General features: G+C 42.2%; 1 protein-coding gene across 1 annotated transcript in view; it reads right to left on the bottom strand.

Moving 5' to 3' along the window:
• The window catches only part of arhgap4a (Rho GTPase activating protein 4a), a 66,551-nt gene that overhangs the window by 19,937 nt on the left and 26,473 nt on the right, over positions 1 to 20,141 (bottom strand). The window contains exons 15-20 of the mRNA XM_034172355.1: positions 12,311 to 12,410; positions 12,128 to 12,188; positions 11,803 to 11,880; positions 11,571 to 11,699; positions 11,378 to 11,483; positions 8,396 to 8,620 (exon numbers count right to left, since the gene is read on the bottom strand). Of these exons, the coding sequence (XP_034028246.1) occupies positions 8,396 to 8,620; positions 11,378 to 11,483; positions 11,571 to 11,699; positions 11,803 to 11,880; positions 12,128 to 12,188; positions 12,311 to 12,410 (699 nt within the window). The remainder of the gene's footprint in view (positions 1 to 8,395; positions 8,621 to 11,377; positions 11,484 to 11,570; positions 11,700 to 11,802; positions 11,881 to 12,127; positions 12,189 to 12,310; positions 12,411 to 20,141) is intronic.

Below are 20,141 nucleotides of genomic sequence, written 5' to 3'. Positions count from 1 at the left end.
ACACCCTGAGCATCTCCATTGACCTGCTACTTTCCCCTGCGCCAGATCACTTCATAATCTTCCAAAAGGTGCCGAAGGAGTTGCGGGCAGCGCTTGTACACCATGTGCACCACTGGGGCCTGGGGCTGAAGATGTTCTGGCTCGCTTCGTAACCCCCTTGACTTCAGACCAACTGGGCTCTTTCATAACAAGTCTACTGTTGGAGGCTGTGGGCTTATAAGAACAGTATGTAAGACGAGCACAAACCAGTGTAAAATTGAAGGTTTTCTGGTGCTGTTGAGGACTCTGTAAAATTGCTTCCTTTGCCAGCAAACAAAGAACTGTTGCTTTGGGTCATTGATGTTTTTCTGAATCTTTTTGAACAATTGAGCAGAGCTAAAACCCTTGTTTGGTGATCAAGGACTCTGTTCGAAGTGTCCACAACACAGATACGACATTTTGGCCACGTGGACCGTTTCTCTGTGTACAATCCAGCACATAATGATGGACACACACAGGTCCATCCCCACCTTTGAAAAGTGAACCACCAATTTGCCACACTTGGCTGTAGCTTCTGTCTCATACACCACATGGGTGCACAGTGCCAAACAGTTTAGCGAGCATGTCTCACAAAACAAGCAGATGACACATCACAGATAAGAAAAAAACAAGAACAATTTCAGTCTTTACTTCTGCTCACAGCATGCCCAGGCACACCACTGAGAGTTCTTGGACATGTAACATGAAACCACAGAATATTTTAACATAATTTTATATGTATATCTTATATGTCAAATAGGAATGTTGACACAGTGGGACATGTCCGGGCTTGTTCAGGCAGACGCATGTAAAGTATCTTTTGTTTGTATGGAATTTATGCGGCTTTATTACAAATCACAAGGTCCTGGTGGCCACTAAAGCCCCTGTTGCTTGGTGCATAGTCTAATCCCTTGAATACGGAATTTGTTGCATTGTGATAAAATTAGTTGTAAACAGTCTTAGGTTTCTTGACATAGTTGGGAAGTGTAATACTAAATTATTAAAACATGATCCCAGTATCAAACATCTGACACTTTCCAGCTCTCAAGTTTTTTTTTTTTTTTTTTTTTAACAAAACAATTAGATTTTAACTCCAATCTCCATTCATATAGAACCAGGTCCATGAATATTTTTGGATGTTCACAATTTTGTTAATAGTGCCTCTACAGCAGCGCAATAGTTTAAATGAAACAAGATGTATGTGAAGAATTTGTTTTTTTTTGTTGTTTTTTTTAAACCGCATTAGTAATTTAGAAAATATGGCCATTTTTTGTAAATAGTTCACCTTTTTTAAAAAGGCAAGCTGTTGTCTTTCAGCTGCTGTTTGATTGAACGTGTATCCTGGGTTGCCACAGCAGATGCAGCACAGATCGGCACTGAGATGCGGTCAGTAATTGCAGAAAATTAGTATAAGGGTTATTTTTCAAATAAAACCAACACTGATAGCTTTTTTTTCTTGAGACAAGGGATGAACACATGAACATTTCCAAGTGACTTAATAAGGTACGGTGTGGTAAAAAGATCTGGAAGAAGGCAAAATGAGCAACTGTGCAAGGAGGAGACAAGTGAAGGAAGCCAGCAAAACTCCCAAACTGCTGGGCTTGGTGGCTGTGATTAGATAAACTGTGACTGGTGCAGATTTTTCCTGTTGCATCATAATTTCATGGTGGATTACAGTTTGCCAGAAGGCACGTGGGAGTCTCGAGCTGAGGCTGGGTGTTTCTTATAAGACTCTCTACTGGATCACAAAGTTGTAACAGGTAGACAAAAGTGCCTGGACACTGTTTGTCCAGTCACAACAGCATAGAAGCCAATAATGCATTCAGGGTTGTTTGGGTGTCTTGGTGGCTTCCCTCACTTGTCTCCTTCTTAGATCCCCCGTCACGCATAGCTCGAATGTGCAACGAACCAGGCCGATGGAGGCCGAAATGGCAAAAATGGCAATAATCGAGATGCAGTCAGAGGGACAGACAGTCGGACCAGCCCGTGTACGACTGTCCACATAGAATGTGGGTGTATCCAGTCCGGACTGAGTCATGCACATCTGCAGCCCAAACGTTGTGGAAAACACTTCGTAGACCCACAGACTGCACCAAGATCTTAAATAAAGTGTTCAGACTGCAGAACGGATGCGCTCAAGTGCTATCACTCACTCTCACTCATGTGCACTGATGTTGTGCCGGCAGGATGGACATGTGTCCCACACATGACGGACTGTCAGGACTGTGCTCACACAACACCATGGCGACCGCGATGTGATGAGCACACAGAGTACAGGAATTGCTGTGTGCTACACTGTATAGTCCAAACATTGACAAGTCGGTGCCTGACATGGGTATATTTATGCCATTGTGGACAAGGCATTTGTGAGCCGATGTCAGCCACGGTGCAGCTGGGGTGAGAGGGACTTCACCACAGGCTGCAGCCCTGGCTGTTGTCTGCCCTGTGCTGTGACATGCACCTGGGGCTGTACAGGAGGTGAGTTTACATATTTATTCATGGTGTCATGGGCTGGCAAAACAGTTCCACAGTCATTCCTCTGACAGAGTTGGATGGTGAACCTGTCATAATCTGTGTATTACAGGGGTGACATCCCATCTAGCTGCGTTGTGGGCGCTGCGCCGAGCCTCTGACGTGCACAATGAGGCATTGACTTGCAGTGACAGACGGTGCTTTCGGTTTGATTGCACAATGTTCACATCCACTTCACATGATGGATGCATGCTACATACATGTTGCATATTGACATTTCCTCTGCGCTCCCTTAACTGGATCCAGTAGAGGTGTACGTGCGTGGCACAAGGAGGACATGCTGGCAGGATCTGACATGCCCGATCCATTTCGGGGTACCCCAAACCACGATCAGATTATTCCGAATGTTATGACGCCGTACGAATATATAGATTGCAGTGAGATTGCACTCACTGCAATCTATAAGCTGCACATTGACTGCCATGTGATACCTGTCCCACCTCGACTGCGCCACAAGTATTTTCGACATGTGCAAAACATTCAAGGCAGCCATGCAAACGGGCCAGCCCATGTAGACTGCTCTGAGACTGCTGTCCGACATTCTCAGACTGCACCTCGGCCTCAGTTGTGCTATGTGTGATGGGGTCTTACATAATCAGTTATTCAAAACTGCCTATTCCAGATTTACCATACAGTACGTAACAATGTTTCATTTGTTTGATTGATGTAAATTAGGTCCGACATCTTCAGTGACTTGGAAATGTTCATGTTTCCATCCACTGACTTGTCTGAAGAAAAAGGTTTAAAAATGGTTTATATTAATGTCAAATTACTTGCGGCCTCTGAAAATGAGTGACTGTGTATTCAAACAGCCTTAATTCCTCAATGGTTAATGCAATATTTCTGTTAAAACCCTTGTATTAATGTAGATAGTCTACACGACAAGCACATCTTGATTGTTAGCACAGATGCAAAATTACAAATACTGACTGTCCAAATATTGATGGACATAATTAGATACTGGCAGCCCTCCCCATTATAAAGTCGTGAAAAATCTGGGATGCAGATCGAAGTGATCCACAGGGACACCCAAAATTCTGTAATATTTTCCAGTGAAACAGCAGGTTTTTAGTTAAACTTGTAAAGAGACAAACACGCAGGGGCTGTGCTCTGTCCCCTCCATTCCTTGAGGGTAAAGATCCACATGCACGCAATAAACAAACTATTTATTTTGCCAAGATGTACAGACAAATGGCATACTGCATATAAATTCATTATGACTATCGTATTCACAGTTTCATCTTGCAAAGTTAGCTCTTTAAGAATGAATGTGAGTGTGAATATAACTGAATGAAGAAAAAAAATATCTGGAAATCTATCTGTAGTTTGAGATCGTTGCAGTGCTTCCAGAAAGTATTCACAGCACTTCCCTTTTTCTACATTTTGTTATATTACAGCTGTATTCCAAAATGGAGTAAATTAATTTTTTTTCCCCTTCAAAAATTCTACTCACAACACCCCATAATGACAACATGGAAAGTTTTTTTTATTTTCAAATTTATTAAAAATAAAAAAAATCTAAGAAATCACATGTACGTAAGTATTATTCAAACCCTTTGTTCAATACTTTGTTGATGCACATTTGGCAGCAACTACAGCCTTATGTCTTCTTGAATACGATGCCATGAGCTTGGCACACCTATCTTTGGGGAGTTTTATCCATTCTTCTTTGCAGTACCTCTCAAACTCCATCAGGTTGGATGGGGAACATTGGTGCACAGTCATTTTCAGATGTGTGGTTAGGTCATTGTCCAGCTGAAAGATGAACCGTCGCCGCAGTCTGAGGTCAAGAGCACTCTGGAGCAGGTTTTCATCCAGGATGTCTCTGTACATTGCTGCATTCATCTTTCCCTCAATCCTGACTCATCTCCCAGTTCCTGCCGCTGAAAAACATCCGCACAGCATGATACTGCCACCATCATGCTTCACTGCAGGGATGGTGCCTGGTTTCCTCCAAACATGACACCTGGCATTCACACCAAAGAGTTCAGTCTTTGTCTCCTCAGACCAGAGAATTTTGTTTCTCATGGTCTGAGAGTCCTTCAGATGCCTTTTGGCAAACTCCAGGTGGGCTGCCATGTGCCTTTTATTAAGGAGTGGCTTCCATCTGCCCATACAGGCCTGATTGGTGATCAGTCAGTTTAGACAGACAGCTCTAGTTAGAGTCCTGGTGGATCCGCAGTACTTCCATTTACGGATGATTGAGGGTCACTGTGCTCATTGGGACCTTCAAGCAGCAGAAATGTTTCTGTACCTTCCCAGATTTGTGCCTTGAGAACAATCCTGTGGTAGCAAGGTGAAGTCCAGATTGAAAAAAATGTTCTTGCTAGCTTGGCCGTCCCTCCACAAAGAGGACCTATCTTTGTGGCTGGGACAGCGGTGGGATTCGAACACCAGACTGCTCGAACTGAAGACCAAAACTCTACCAGGTCAACCAAAGGGGAATTCCCTAGCCAAGCTAGCAGGAACATCTTTTCAATCTGGGCTTCACCTTGCTATACTGTCTCGGAGGTCTACAGACAATTCCTTTGACTCCATGCTTGGTTTGTGCTTTGACATGCACTGTCAACTGTGGGACCTTATATGTAGACAGGTGCGTTCCTTTCAAAATCATGTCCGATAAACTGAATTTACCCCAGGTGGACTCCAATTAAGCTGTAGAAACATCTCAAGGATGATCACTGGAAACAGGATGCACCTGAGCTCAATTTAAGCTTCAAGGCAAAGGCTGTGAATATTTAGTTTTTATTTTTGTAATAATTTACAAACATTTCAAAAATACTTTTTTCACATTGTCATTATGGGGAACTCTGTGTAGAATTTTGTGGGGGAAAAAGTGAATTTCATCAATTTGGAATTAGGCTGTACATAAAATGTGAAAAAGAGAAGCTCTGTAATAGTTTCTGGCTGCCATTGTATCTCAAATAGTCACATTCAATGCAAAACACACATGTACCTTTCAAGTAATTTGCCGATCTGCACAAACATAATGAAACCCCTCCAGTTTAATACAGATCACAGCCGGACAGATGCACCACCACCAACAGGAACTGCAAAGCTGCTTGTTGGAAGAGATTCAGTTGGTGATAATCTGAGGGCACAGTTTATATCTTCTGATGTTAAACTGATTGTCAGTTCCCTTAGTCGAAGGATCTGCTCCTTTTCCTTTACGTCCACCTCCCTCCCTTTCTTTGGGATCATGGGTGGAAGGACTGGCAGGTGGAGGAAGAGGTATCCTGCAGTGCTTGCCGAGAGATGCAGCTCCTTGCAGACGCGGTCCATCTGGCGGACAGGACAGCCTACAAGATCCAACAGATGAGAAAACATTTTTTGTCATTTATGACACTGTGGACTTGTCCCAAAGCCACAATTTATTGTACGGTTGCACCCAGAAAGTATTCACAGCACTTCACTTTTGCCACATTTTTATGTTGCAGCCTTGTCTAAAATGGATGTGAAATTCATTTTTTTCCTCAGAATTTTACACATAATACCCCATAATGACAATGTGAAAAAAGTTTTGAGATTTTCCCCACAACAATAACAACAAAATCCCAGAAACCACATGTACATAAGTATTCACAGATTTGACATGAAGCTCAAAATTGAGCTCAGGTGCATCCTGTTTCTACTGATCATCCTTGAGATATTTCTTTAGCTTAATTGGAGTCCACCTGGGGTAAATTCAGTTGATTGGACATGATTTGGAAAGGCACACACCTGTGTACATATAAGGTCCCACAGTTGTCAGTGCATGTCAGAGCACAAACCAAGCATGAAGTCAATGGAATTGTCTGTAAACCTCTGAGACACGATTGTCTCAAGGTACAAAATTGGGGAAGAGGAAAAACATTTCTGCTGCTTTAAAGATTCCCAATGAGCACATTGGCCTACCATCAACCATGCTCAGGGAGGTGTCAGCGACTTTGGTGAAGGAGGTGACCAAGAGGCCCGATGGTCACTTTCTCAGAGCTCCAGCATTCCTCTGTGGAGAGAGGAGAACCTTCCAGAAGGTCAACCTCTCTGCAGCAATCCACCAATCAGGCCTGTTTGGTAGAGTGGCCAGACAGAACCACTCCTAGTAAAAGCACATGGCAGCCCACCTGGCGTTTGCCATAAGGCACCTGAAGGACTCATGTTTGGAGGATACCAGGCACCATCCCTACAGTAAAGCATGGTGGTGGCAGCATCATGCTGTGGGGATGTTTTTCAGCAGAAGGAACTGGGAGACTAGTCAGGATTGAAGGAAAGATGAATGCAGCAATGTACAGAGACATCCTGGATGAATCCTGCTCCAGAGCGCTCTTGACCTCAGATTGGGGCGATGAATCATCATTCAGCAGGACAATGGCCCTAAGCACACAGCCAAGATATCAATGGAGTGGCTTCAGGACAACTCTGTGAATGTCCTCGAGCGGCTCAGCCAGAGCCCCGACCCGAATCTTATTGAACATCTCTGGAGAGATCTGAAAAAATGGCTGTGCACCGATGCTCTCCATCCAACCTGATGGAGCTTGAGAGGTGCTGCAAAGACGGAATGTGCAAAGCTTCCCAAAGATAATGCCTCCAAGCTTGTGGCATCATATTCAAGAAGACTTGTGGCTGTAATTGCTGTCAAAGGTGCATCAACAAAGTATTGAGCAAAGGGTGTGAATACTTATGTTCACATGAGTTCTTAGTTTTTTGTTTTAAAGAAATTTGCAAAAATTTCAAAAATACTTTTTACATCATTATGGGTGTTGTGAGTAGAATTTTGAGGGGAAAATGAATTTACTCCATTTTGAAATAAGTCTGTAACATAACATGTGGAATACTTTCTGGATGCACTGCACATATGCATTAGAATATTGAAATCACAGAAAAAAGTCAAACCTTGTCAACTTGAATAATGATTTCATCAGAGGCAGAGTGTGTGCGACTGTAAGAGGGAAATGGATACAACATGGTTAATAAATGTTGCACACAAACAGTAGTGACTCATTGCAGCACCCATAAATACTTACTTCCTGTGCACAGAGCCCGGAGAGTGGACCCGCCTCGGCTTGCACTGTGGCCCAACAGGAATTTGGAGAATTATTTTCCATCTGAAACAATACTGCCCCCTGCTGGGCCTGATAGTCTTCTTTGATCAGCAGAACTGCTGCTGTTGGCTCTGGGGCGCTCTGCCATTTTCTGAGCTGCAGAAGAACTGGTGCTGTGGTCAGTTGATGATTCCGTTTCAAATTCTGGAGCACATCAGAGTGACATTTTGTTCTACAATAGAGATCTGAAACTGGTGGCCCGTGGGCCAGATGTAGCCTATGAGCCACAGCATTACAGCATGCCTTATTAAATGTTCCGTGTGATTATGTTCCTTCTTATTTAGACAATTAACCTTTGAAAGTTTGAAGAAACACCTAGAAAGTTCTATGAACACCACAATTTTGTAACTGAAATTGCTAAGAGCCATGTTTCCTTCCACCACCATAGGATAGATGGTAATGTGATCACTCCTTTACACTTTATCATGAACACATTGCATCCGAATACTTAGTATGTAGGTGCTTGGCATTTTTAGTAAAAACTACCCAACCATTACTGTAGTGCATACTAGAATAAGTAAGCAAGTAGTCCGAACACATGTCCTTCTGGTCAGATAGAAGTTAATCAGAGGTCCTTAGGTAATCATTCTACAGAGCATGTACGTGTCACCCTTAAAAAAGTGGCCAGCTTACCATCTTATTGTGAGAGCAGTCTGCCTCTCCTTCTTCAGTGATTGGCTCACTGTGAGGAAAACAATAACGTAATCAAACATTTACATATACACATTGTCCACAACCACTTGTATGGAAGCATTTTGTCATACCAATCATCTTGTTCCAGTGTCATGCACTTCTCATACACTGGACCGTGTACTTCGTCCTGACCAGGAAAGACACTCTCGTGCTGGAGGATAATGTTCTTCACCAGAGCATTGATCTGTGGCTGCAGTGTGACAACATCGTCGTGATGCCCCCTTACCAGGTTGGGGCCAAAACAGACAGCCAGGTTGTAAGGCTGCATCATGTTTTCATCACTATACTGGGACACACTGGTGGCAGGGAGGAGAGAAAAGACAGGGGTTCATGTTAAGAGATTTCATCTGGCAGCACAACTAAACCATCACTGATTCAGATTCTGTGTCTGTGCTGCTGTTATTAGACCTTAGTGCTGCATCTGACATGGTCAATGACACTGTTCTATTCGACAGAATTAAGCTTTGAACGGACATCATTTCCCAGTGGTTGCATGCTTGTTTGCAGTTTTGTCATGTGCTTGCTTGTTACTTTTACAATACTCATGTTCATATCCTGTGGTTGTCTGATGCTTCAAACTGGGCTTCTGATTGTCCAAAGCTCTCACATGCAATGTGAATTCAGCACAAGGGCAGACAGGACAATTCCTAATGCAGAAACATGCAGCGGCAGTTGTTCATTTACCCATGGCCAAACTGAAGAAAAAGACAATGCGACTGTGTGTGTTTTTTTTTAATTTGGGTGTCAGACAGCATCAGCAGATTCTCTTGGGGAGAAGGTATAGCAGAGAAAGAAGGTTGTTTGCTGTCCTTGCCATTGCAGTCGCACTGTGGAGAGTATGCTGTCAGCACATGAACGTAGTGAGGAACTTTGATGTCAGGATTCCAGACATAGCTGGATTCTAGCCACATTTGCATTCAGACCTCAGAGAATCCCGCTCAAGATTTAGGGAATAAACCTGTTGTGTCTGATGATTTGCGGATGTTCATGCTGAATTTTACAGTCGCAAATTGAGTTTTATGGTAAAACAGATACAACAGGACACAATAGGGTTATTCCCATTCTAATCCAATTCCATCCTTTGCAACGGTTTATTTTTCTGTAAGTAATTTGGGAGGCGAATCGTTATGAAAGGGTGTGGTCGGTTCGTCAAAGTTTACCATTGCAATGGTGTCTTCATGCCAAACTGGAAATTCTGTGAGCAGACCCACAGATTTCTCCATCTCATCAGCTACATTGAGTTAAATCCACGGTAAATCCATCAATCAATCTAGTTAAATCCAGGCATTTCGGCATTGTCGTCACTGCACTACTTTCTGTCGCTCTCAGCTGATAGCACCATTAGTGACACCTGCGCAACAATGCGGTCAGGGCGCGGAGTTATACATCAAATGTGAAACGGTGAAAAGGCTGAGTGTTAACTGGTCAAATTGATGCCGATGTCTCACTGGACCAAGAACCATCATTTCAGTCTTTTCAGAGTTTAAAAGTAGGAAGTTTCTAGACATCTAACTTCTCACTGATGCAAGGCAATCTTCTAAGGATTTTATGTGAACAAGATTACCAGCAGTTATCGGCATACATAACTGAGTATCATCTGCATAGCAGTGAAAGGTAATCCCAAAATGCCGCAATATGTGCCCAAGGGGTGCTATATAAAGGGAGAAAAGCAGGGGGCCTAAGACAGACCCCTGAAGAACCCCAAATTCATGTCACTAAGGTTAGAGGTAGTGTTACTGTACAAAACACAGTGAGAACGACTGGTCAAGTATGACGTCAGCCAAGCAAGGGCACTCCCAGTAATCCCAAAATGATTTTCCAGCCTATCAAGTAGAATATGATGATCCACTGTATCAAATGCAGCACTGAGATATAACAGCAACAGAACCGTAGTGGTGTCCGAATCCATTGTAAGCAGAAGATCATTCATCACTTTAGTGAGAGCCGTTTCTGTGGAATATTTTCTAAAAGCAGACTGCAGTGGCTCAAAGAGATTATTCTCAGTAAGATAGTCTACAAGCTGCCGTGACACCACTTTTTCCAGAATTTTAGAGCAAAATGATAGATTTGATATTGGCCGATAGTTTTTCTATACACTAGGGTCAAGATTAGGTTTCTTAAGTAATGGTTTAATCACTGCATATTTGAAACGTTTAGGAACAGATCCAGAAGTTAAAGAAAGATTAATAATTTCCAGCATAGTCGGCCCAAGAGTGGGCCACAGGTCCTTAAACAGTTTTGTTGGTATAGGATCAAATAAACAGGTTGTGCTTTTTGTTGACGTTACGAGTTTCGTCAGCATGTCTAGAGAGATACCATCAAATTCTGTAAATCTAGGTAATACCTCAGTAGTGGCGCCCACCTCAATAGCAGGGTGTAGTGGCTGGGTTAAGGCATGCTGGGATATGTTCAACCTAATGTTATCTATTTCTTCTCAAAGTAATCCAGGAAATCTTGTGCTGTAAAAGGAGAGCGAACTACAGGTGGTTGTCCATGAATAAGTGTTGCCACCGTGTTGAACAAGAACTTTGAATTATGCTTGTTTTTGTTGATCAAATTAGAGTAGTAGGTCTGCTTTGTAGCCAATAGTGCATGCTTATAGTCTAAGATAGCATCATGCCATGCAAGGTGAAATACGTCTAATTTTGAATGACGCCATTTCTGTTCTAGACCTCTTGCTTTATGCTTGAGGTCACGCAGGTAATCACTGAACCAAGGTGACTGCATAATTGGATTAGAATTTGGAGTATATAGTGCTAAAATATAAAACATAATGTGTAACTGGGCATAACTAGGAAGGTCTGACCTCTGGGTACAAATAAAACGCATCCATAATTTCAACTGAGGGATTCAAGATAAGACTCGTATGATCTCGACTCCCCATACAGCACTCAGAGGGTGTGTCATTTATTAGCATCATTTTAACTTCACCTGAAGATATAGTCTTTGTTCATGCCATTTTACCTTCTGTGCAAGATTGTGTTTTTAATGAAAGTAATATTGCAAAAAAGGTACACAAATAAATGCTCATGATCACAAGCTGTAATACTTACTGATGAAGGAATGCAAAGAGATATCTCATGAGAACGATGACGGGCTCAGGGTAGGATGAGATGGTCATTTTGAGTTGAGCTGCTCTCTCTGTCTCATTCTTCATTTCTGAATGGTGATGGGGAAAAAAAGAATTAACTCCTGCTCTGGGCGCTCCACCATGCTCTCTTGACTATTCAACACACACACACTCACGTGCACACTCCAAGAGCTGGCCGGTGCTGTTGATAGGGAAGAGGGGATTCTCCAGTTCCCTAAAGTAGAGTTTCAGCACTCCCGCCACAGAGTCCAGGTCATACCTCTGCTCTGTTAGGGGGTCCTCTCCTGCACGAAAGCCCACAGCACACTGCCCCACATTATTAATGCTCCACAGTGGGGCAACTACCGTCAGAGAGCACACACACATTACACCAGCTCACACACTTACCTCGCTGAAACGCATCCCTCAGGTTATTAACCTCCATCTGGGAGCCTGGAATCCGAAATATGCCTTCATGATGAAGACCTGATTGTGAGATTAATTCTTTGTGATTAAAGAGAAAACCACTGATGCATGTTCAAACAAGGCCCCATAAACACACACAGCACGACTGGGCATGCACTGTTTGGCTTAAAAAAAAAAAAAAGAAGGAACATTGGAGCCAAAAACTAAAGTAAGATGATTAAAAGAAAAAAGCATGACATCCTGTAAACGTTTCAAAGCAAAACTACACAAGCATGCTTCTTTTCCTTCAAACCTTTATTTTACTTGCCATTAAGGTTGATGAAGCGAATGCAGCTCTCCACAACTACTGGGATCTGTTGTCCTGACGCCTGAAATCAACAAATGTTATGTACAAGTCACATGCTGATGCAATGAGATTTTTTTAAAACCCTAGATATGCAAAGAGTAGAGTGCTGAAGGGGGGAAATGATGAGCTGGTAGTCAAAATTACCTTTATGAAGGACAGCAGGTCTCCACCGAATAGTTTGTGGTTGTGAGTTAAATTTAGACACGAGGGATTCCTCCTGACCCGAACAGTCTTTGCACTGTGTCTGCAGAGTGAGATACCAAGTAATGGAGATACACTGTGCGCACACACACACACACTTCAAATCTATATATATTAAAAATGGGGGGGTGAAAGTCGTTTAAAAAAATGCACTTTGATCTCAAAGTGAAAGCAAATTTCTATTTCCATATTTTTCTGGTGGACCTGCACTAGAAAAGAAAAAAAAAAACTGCGACTTATTCTCCAGTGAAACAAAAACAACAACAACAGAGTGTCGGTCCCTGTGGGCACTTGCCCCTTTCCACTGCCTGTACAACAGCACACCAGGAAGTATTTGAGAGCTTGGATGAGGAGAGGGAAGTGTGAGATGAGCTGCTTGGCCTACTGCCACCGTGACCCAGACAAGTGGCAGAAAATGATATGATGAAAATAATATCAATTTCAATAGGGCTTTCCCAGGAATCAATATGCTCATCAAAATAAACTCCAATCAGGAGGGAGGCTGCTGTCTCCCTTAGAGATAAGGTGAGCAGCTCGGTCATCTGTGGGGAGCTCGGAGTAGAGCCACTGCTCCATCGTGTTGAAAGGAGCCAGCTGAGGTGGTTTGGGCATTTGGTAAGGATGCCCACTGAGCGCCTCCCTAGGGAGGTGCTCCAGGCACATCCATCTGGGAGGAGACCCCGGGGAAGACCCAGGATTAAGTGGAGAGATTGTATCTCCACACTGGCCTGGGAACGCCTCAGTATCCCTCAGTCAGAGGTGGTGAATGTGGCCCGGCCACCCGGGAAAGGGAAGCCAGGGGTCCCCTGCTGGAGCTGTTGCCCCTGCAACCCGATCCCGGATAAGCAGCTGAAGATGACCATGATGACCAATAAAAGAATAAATGGCTGCAACAAGAAGTACACTACAGTGATGCACAAAATCCAAAATTAAAGAGTTGATAATACAGAAAAAAAGGTGCAGCTTCTACTCAAGAAAAATATGGCACACAAGGCAAAATAAGAAGCTATTCCTTTATCAGTTCACCAAATGTGCAATGTCACAGCAGCAGCAGTAATAAGAATTGTGCAAACAACAGAGCAGATGTGCAAATAGGAGGCAGGGTGAATACTCAGGTATGTCAAACCAAGACAATAAAAATACAGAAATACTATATACACTGCAAATGGGATATAAATGTAGACAGTGGGTAAAGTAAATAAATCAACTAAATTAAATAAAAATAGAATAAATTACATGTACTACGACACAAAATCTTTTACAATCAGACTGAAAAGCACAATCAAGGGATATAAGAATAGTTGCCAAATGACTGGACATTAACTTGAAAAGCAGTCCCATCGATAGAACATGACTCTCCACTGGGTTTTGAAAAGAAAAAAAAGACTGTGGAATATGTTTCCATAAAATTGTAATGGAACACATACGTATCTCTCCAAACACAGCCATAGCAGCTTCTGAGTCATCACTGGTGTTGGGCACAGTTCCGCTAACTGCTAATTATCTACGCTAATGTTTTCATTATCGGATTAGTTTTTCAGATAATTCTGAAAACCATCAGCGGACTAATTGTCTTCCAATAAATTTTGGTCTGATCATTTTTAGACCGCTAACATATTTTTGCAGGCGTGGTGAACAAAGCTTAGCTTGATATCAAAGATTTGAGTACCTACCTGTTAAATGTTTTATAGTAGATGTACAGTTCTATCCTCTGCAAACAGAGGTGAACTGGTTACAGAAAAGAAAGCAAAAGAAAAAAAAGATTTCTTTTGACCCCATACTGACTCGCTGGCAATATCACCCAAGTCATCCAGAGGCATACAGTTTTAACTTATGGTTAAAATTTTAACCAAACTAATTTCGGGCAAGTTATTTAAATTACCATCGCGTCTCAAGTTTTATAAAGTGAAAATATCAGATATATGTTTTAGTTTTAAAGTAATGCACTAATTTTGAAGGTTTTAGTGTGGACAAGTTGTGCCCAGTGCAATATGGGTAATCTTAGTACATTCACGATAGGAGAAATGCATTTGAGACGCTCTGATCAGACTCCACACGGACAACAGCATTAAACCCTTTGTATACTGTGCCTAAAAATCTAGTGAAATTATTCTATGGGTTTATAGACGTTGTTATTGTGTTTGTTTTATGTAAAAAGGCCAGAAGAAGCACATGTTATTTCTCCATTATTTTCAACTGGAATCATTGTGAGCTGCAATCACTTCCTGTTTGCTCTTTAACATCCTGCTTATGTCAAACACTGTCTGTTCTCTTTGCTCCAGAGTAATATATATAAGATGTCTGAAATTCTGTTTGCTTTTATTAAATTCCACGCATCTTAAACATAGCAGACACAGATTATTTATTTGGAATATTTGTTTTAGCAAGTTTTCATGGTCTCTACTGCAATCTCCTGGCCAGTAGTGTTCATGGTAGTATTCGCCCTACTGCCGTGTTCACACTGGACGCTACGCGAGCAACGGTGGCGAGAGGTTGCCATGTTATCCCTATGGAAGGACAAGTTGTGGCACCACAAAAGTCCAAGCTACGCAATACGACGCAATGGACGCGAATAAAGCGATTTTGAGCGATTGGTGCGTTTGTGGCACGATATCGCGTTGCATCGCGTCGCCTTCGTCCCCAAGTTGAAAAATCTGAACTTTTTCGTCTTGTCGCGCCGCGATGACCAATCAGGGACTGGATATGCAGTGAGGTGGAAATGTCTGGAGTTTATACTTGATCAATCAATCAATCAATCAACTTTTTTCTTATATAGCGCCAAATCACAACAAACAGTTGCCCCAAGGCGCTCCATATTGTAAGGCAAGGCTATACAATAAATATGAAAAACCCCAACGGTCAAAACGACCCCCTATGAGCAAGCACTTGGCCACAGTGGGAAGGAAAAACTCCCTTTTAACAGGAAGAAACCTCCAGCAGAACCAGGCTCAGGGAGGGGCAGTCTTCTGCTGAGACTGGTTGGGGCTGAGGGAAAGAACCAGGAAAAAGACATGCCGAGAAGGGGGGCAGAGATCGATCACTAATGATTAAATGCAGAGTGATGCATACGGAGCAAAAAGAGAAAGAAACAGTGCATCATGGGAACCCCCCCACAGTCTACGTCTAAAGCAACATAACCAAGGGATGGTCCAGGATCACCCGATCCAGCCCTAACTATAAGCCTTAGCGAAAAGGAAAGTTTTAAGCCTAATCTTAAAAGTAGAGAGGGTATCTGTCTCCCTGATCTGAATTGGGAGCTGGTTCCACAGGAGAGGAGCCTGAAAGCTGAAGGCTCTGCCTCCCATTCTACTCTTACAAACCCTAGGAACTACAAGTAAGCCCGCAGTCTGAGAGCGAAGCGCTCTAATGGGGTAATATGGTACTACGAGGTCCCTAAGATAAGATGGGACCTGATTATTCAAAACCTTATAAGTAAGAAGAAGAATTTTAAATTCTATTCTAGAATTAACAGGAAGCCAATGAAGAGAGGCCAACACGGGTGAGATATGCTCTCTCCTGCTAGTCCCCGTCAGTACTCTAGCTGCAGCATTCTGAACCAACTGAAGGCTTTTTAAGGAACTTTTAGGACAACCTGATAATAATGAATTACAATAGTCCAGCCTAGAGGAAATAAATGCATGAATTAGTTTTTCAGCATCACTCTGAGACAAGACCTTTCTGATTTTAGAGATATTGTGTAAATGCAAAAAGGCAGTCCTACATATTTGTTTAATATGTGCTTTGAATGACATATCCTGATCAAAAATGACTCCAAGATTTCTCACAGTATTACTAGAGATCAGGGAAATGCCATCCAGAGTAACGATCTGGTTAGACACCATGCTTCTAAGATTTGTGGGGCCAAGTACAATAACTTCAGTTTTATCTGAGTTTAAAAGCAGGAAATTAGAGGTCATCCATGTCTTTATGTCTGTAAGACAATCCTGCAGTTTAGCTAATTGGTGTGTATCCTCTGGCTTCATGGATAGATAAAGCTGGGTATCATCTGCGTAACAATGAAAATTTAAGCAATACCGTCTAATAATACTGCCTAAGGGAAGCATGTATAAAGTGAATAAAATTGGTCCTAGCACAGAACCTTGTGGAACTCCATAATTAACTTTAGTCTGTGAAGAAGATTCCCCATTTACATGAACAAACTGTAATCTATTAGACAAATATGATTCAAACCACCGCAGCGCAGTGCCTTTAATACCTATGACATGCTCTAATCTCTGTAATAAAATTTTATGGTCAACAGTATCAAAAGCAGCACTGAGGTCCAACAGAACAAGCACAGAGATAAGTCCACTGTCCGAAGCCATAAGAAGATCATTTGTAACCTTCACTAATGCTGTTTCTGTACTATGATGAATTCTAAAACCTGACTGAAACTCTTCAAATAGACCATTCCTCTGCAGGTGATCAGTTAGCTGTTTTACAACTACCCTCTCAAGAATCTTTGAGAGAAAAGGAAGGTTGGAGATTGGCCTATAATTAGCTAAGATAGCTGGGTCAAGTGATGGCTTTTTAAGTAATGGTTTAATTACTGCCACCTTAAAGGCCTGTGGTACATAACCAACTAACAAAGATAGATTGATCATATTTAAGATTGAAGCATTAAATAATGGTAGGACTTCCTTGAGCAGCCTGGCAGGAATGGGGTCTAATAAACATGTTGATGGTTTGGATGAAGTAACTAATGAAAATAACTCAGACAGAACAATCGGAGAGAAAGAGTCTAACCAAATACCGGCATCACTGAAAGCAGCCAAAGATAACGATACATCTTTGGGATGGTTATGAGTAATTTTTTCTCTAATAGTCAAAATTTTGTTAGCTACAGTGCTGAAAAGAAACCTGGGGTTGTTCTTATTTTCTTCAATTAGTGATGAGTAGAAAGATGTCCTAGCTTTACGGAGGGCTTTTTTATAGAGCAACAAACTCTTTTTCCAGGCTAAGTGAAGATCTTCTAAATTAGTGAGACGCCATTTCCTCTCCAACTTACGGGTTATCTGCTTTAAGCTACAAGTTTGTGAGTTATACCACGGAGTCAGACACTTCTGATTTAAAGCTCTCTTTTTCAGAGGAGCTACAGCATCCAAAGTTGTCTTCAATGAGGATGTAAAACTATTGACGAGATACTCTAACTCCCTTACAGAGTTTAGGTAGCTACTCTGCTCTGTGTTGGTATATGACATTAGAGAACATAAAGAAGGAATCATATCCTTAAACCTAGTTACAGCGCTTTCTGAAAGACTTCTAGTGTAATGAAACTTATTCCCCACTGCAGGGTAGTCCATCAGGGTAAATGTAAATGTTATTAAAAAATGATCAGACACAAGGGAGTTTTCAGGGAATACTGTTAAGTCTTCTATTTCCATACCATAAGTCAGAACAAGATCTAAAATATGATTAAAGTGGTGGGTGGACTCATTTACTTTTTGAGCAAAGCCGATAGAGTCTAATAATAGATTAAATGCAGTGTTGAGGCTGTCATTCTCAGCATCTGTGTGGATGTTAAAATCGCCCACTATAATTATCTTATCTGAGCTAAGCACTAAGTCAGACAAAAGGTCTGAAAATTCACAGAGAAACTCACAGTAACGACCAGGTGGACGATAGATAATAACAAATAAAACTGGTTTTTGGGACTTCCAATTTGGATGGACAAGACTAAGAGACAAGCTTTCAAATGAATTAAAGCTCTGTCTAGGTTTTTGATTAATTAATAAGCTGGAATGGAAGATTGCTGCTAATCCTCCGCCCCGGCCCGTGCTACAAGCATTCTGACAGTTAGTGTGACTCGGGGGTGTTGACTCATTTAAACTAACATATTCATCCTGCTGTAACCAGGTTTCTGTTAGGCAGAATAAATCAATACATTGATCAATTATTATATCATTTACCAACAGGGACTTAGAAGAGAGAGACCTAATGTTTAATAGACCACATTTAACTGTTTTAGTCTGTGGTGCAATTGAAGGTGCTATATTATTTTTTCTTTTTGAATTTTTATGCTTAAATAGATTTTTGCTGGTTATTGGTGGTCTGGGAGCAGGCACCGTCTCTACGGGGATGGGGTAATGAGGGGATGGCAGGGGGAGAGAAGCTGCAGAGAGGTGTATAAGACCACAGCTCTGCCTCCTGGTCCCAACGCTAGACAGTCACAGTTTGGAGGATCCAAAAAAATTGGCCAGATTTCTAGAAATGAGAGCTGCTCCCTCTAAAGTGGGATGGATGCCGTCTCTCCTAACAAGACCAGGTTTTCCCCAGAAGCTTTGCCAATTATCAATGAAGCCCACCTCATTTTTTGGACACCACTCAGACAGCCAGCAATTCAAGGAGAACATGCGGCTAAACATGTCACTCCCGGTCTGATTGGGGAGGGGCCCAGAGAAAACAACAGAGTCCGACATTGTTTTTGCAAAGTTACACACCGATTTAATGTTAATTTTAGTGACCTCCGATTGGCGTAACCGAGTGTCATTACTGCCGACGTGAATTACAATCTTACCAAATTTACGCTTAGCCTTAGCCAGCAATTTCAAATGTCCTTCGATGTCGCCTGCTCTGGCCCCCGGAAGACAATTTACAATGGTTGCTGGTGTCGCTAACTTCACATTTCTCAAAACAGAGTCGCCAATAACCAGAGTTTGATCCTCGGCGAGTGTATCGTCGAGTGGGGAAAAACGGTTAGAGATGTGAACGGGTTGACGGTGTACATGGGGCTTCTGTTTAGGGCTACGCTTCCTCCTCACAGTCACCCAGTCAGCCTGCTTTCCCGACTGCACGGGATCTGCCAGGGGGGGACTAACGGCGGCTAAGCTACCTTGGTCCGCACCGACTACAGGGGCCTGGCTAGCTGTAGAATTTTCCACGGTGCGGAGCCGAGTCTCCAATTCGCCCAGCCTGGCCTCCAAAGCTACGAATAAGCTGCACTTATTACAAGTACCGTTACTGCTAAAGGAGGCCGAGGAATAACTAAACATTTCACACCCAGAGCAGAAAAGTACGGGAGAGACAGGAGAAGCCGCCATGCTAAACCGGCTAAGAGCTAGTAGCTGCGCTAAGCTAGCGGATTCCCAAAAACACACAAAGTGAATAATGTGCAAATAATCCAGAGGTGATTCAGCAGAAGGAGTGCCCCAATCAAGGCACCAAACAGGCCATGAAGCAGCACAGGCAACGCACGACAACAGCGAACGCACGACAACGGTGCTAAAATAAAATAAAAATAAAAAAAATAAAAAAATAAAAACGAAAGCGTTAGCAAGCTAGTTAGCTTGCCAACGCTAATGAAAGTTAGCTGATAAAAGTGCTCCGTCGCGATGTTTCGACCGTTAGAGGTCTTCCTTAGGCGTTGGAGCACAGTAAAAAAGTTAAAAAAAGTAAAAAGGTAAAAAAGTAAAAAAGTCTTGAAAAAGACTGTTAGACATGTCCTGTCTCTGGCAGCTAGCCTGTGAGCAGGACTTATGTCCCTTTTGTCCTTTATTTCACAATTATGACAGAGTTTGAGGGGAGAGCGAGCAGCAGCCAGTCTCTTTTTTTTTCTTTTTTACATGCGCTCGCGAACGAATCATCTGTGAAGATAATTTTATTAACTACACAGATGTATAATAAAACAAATGGTGACTGGTTTATAACAATTATGACAGAATTGGAGGGGAGAGCGAGGAACTGCAGCGGCAGCCAGTTTTTTTTTTTTTTTTTTTTTTTTTTAATTTTTCACATGTGTGTGTGTGAACGGGACAAGAAACACTATAAGAAATCA

Source organism: Thalassophryne amazonica, chromosome 6 (assembly GCF_902500255.1).
Source record: "Thalassophryne amazonica chromosome 6, fThaAma1.1, whole genome shotgun sequence".
In the NCBI taxonomy this organism is placed as follows: domain Eukaryota; kingdom Metazoa; phylum Chordata; class Actinopteri; order Batrachoidiformes; family Batrachoididae; genus Thalassophryne; species Thalassophryne amazonica.
Note: the sequence above shows the minus strand (reverse complement) of the source record. Positions and strands in the feature narration are given on the sequence as shown.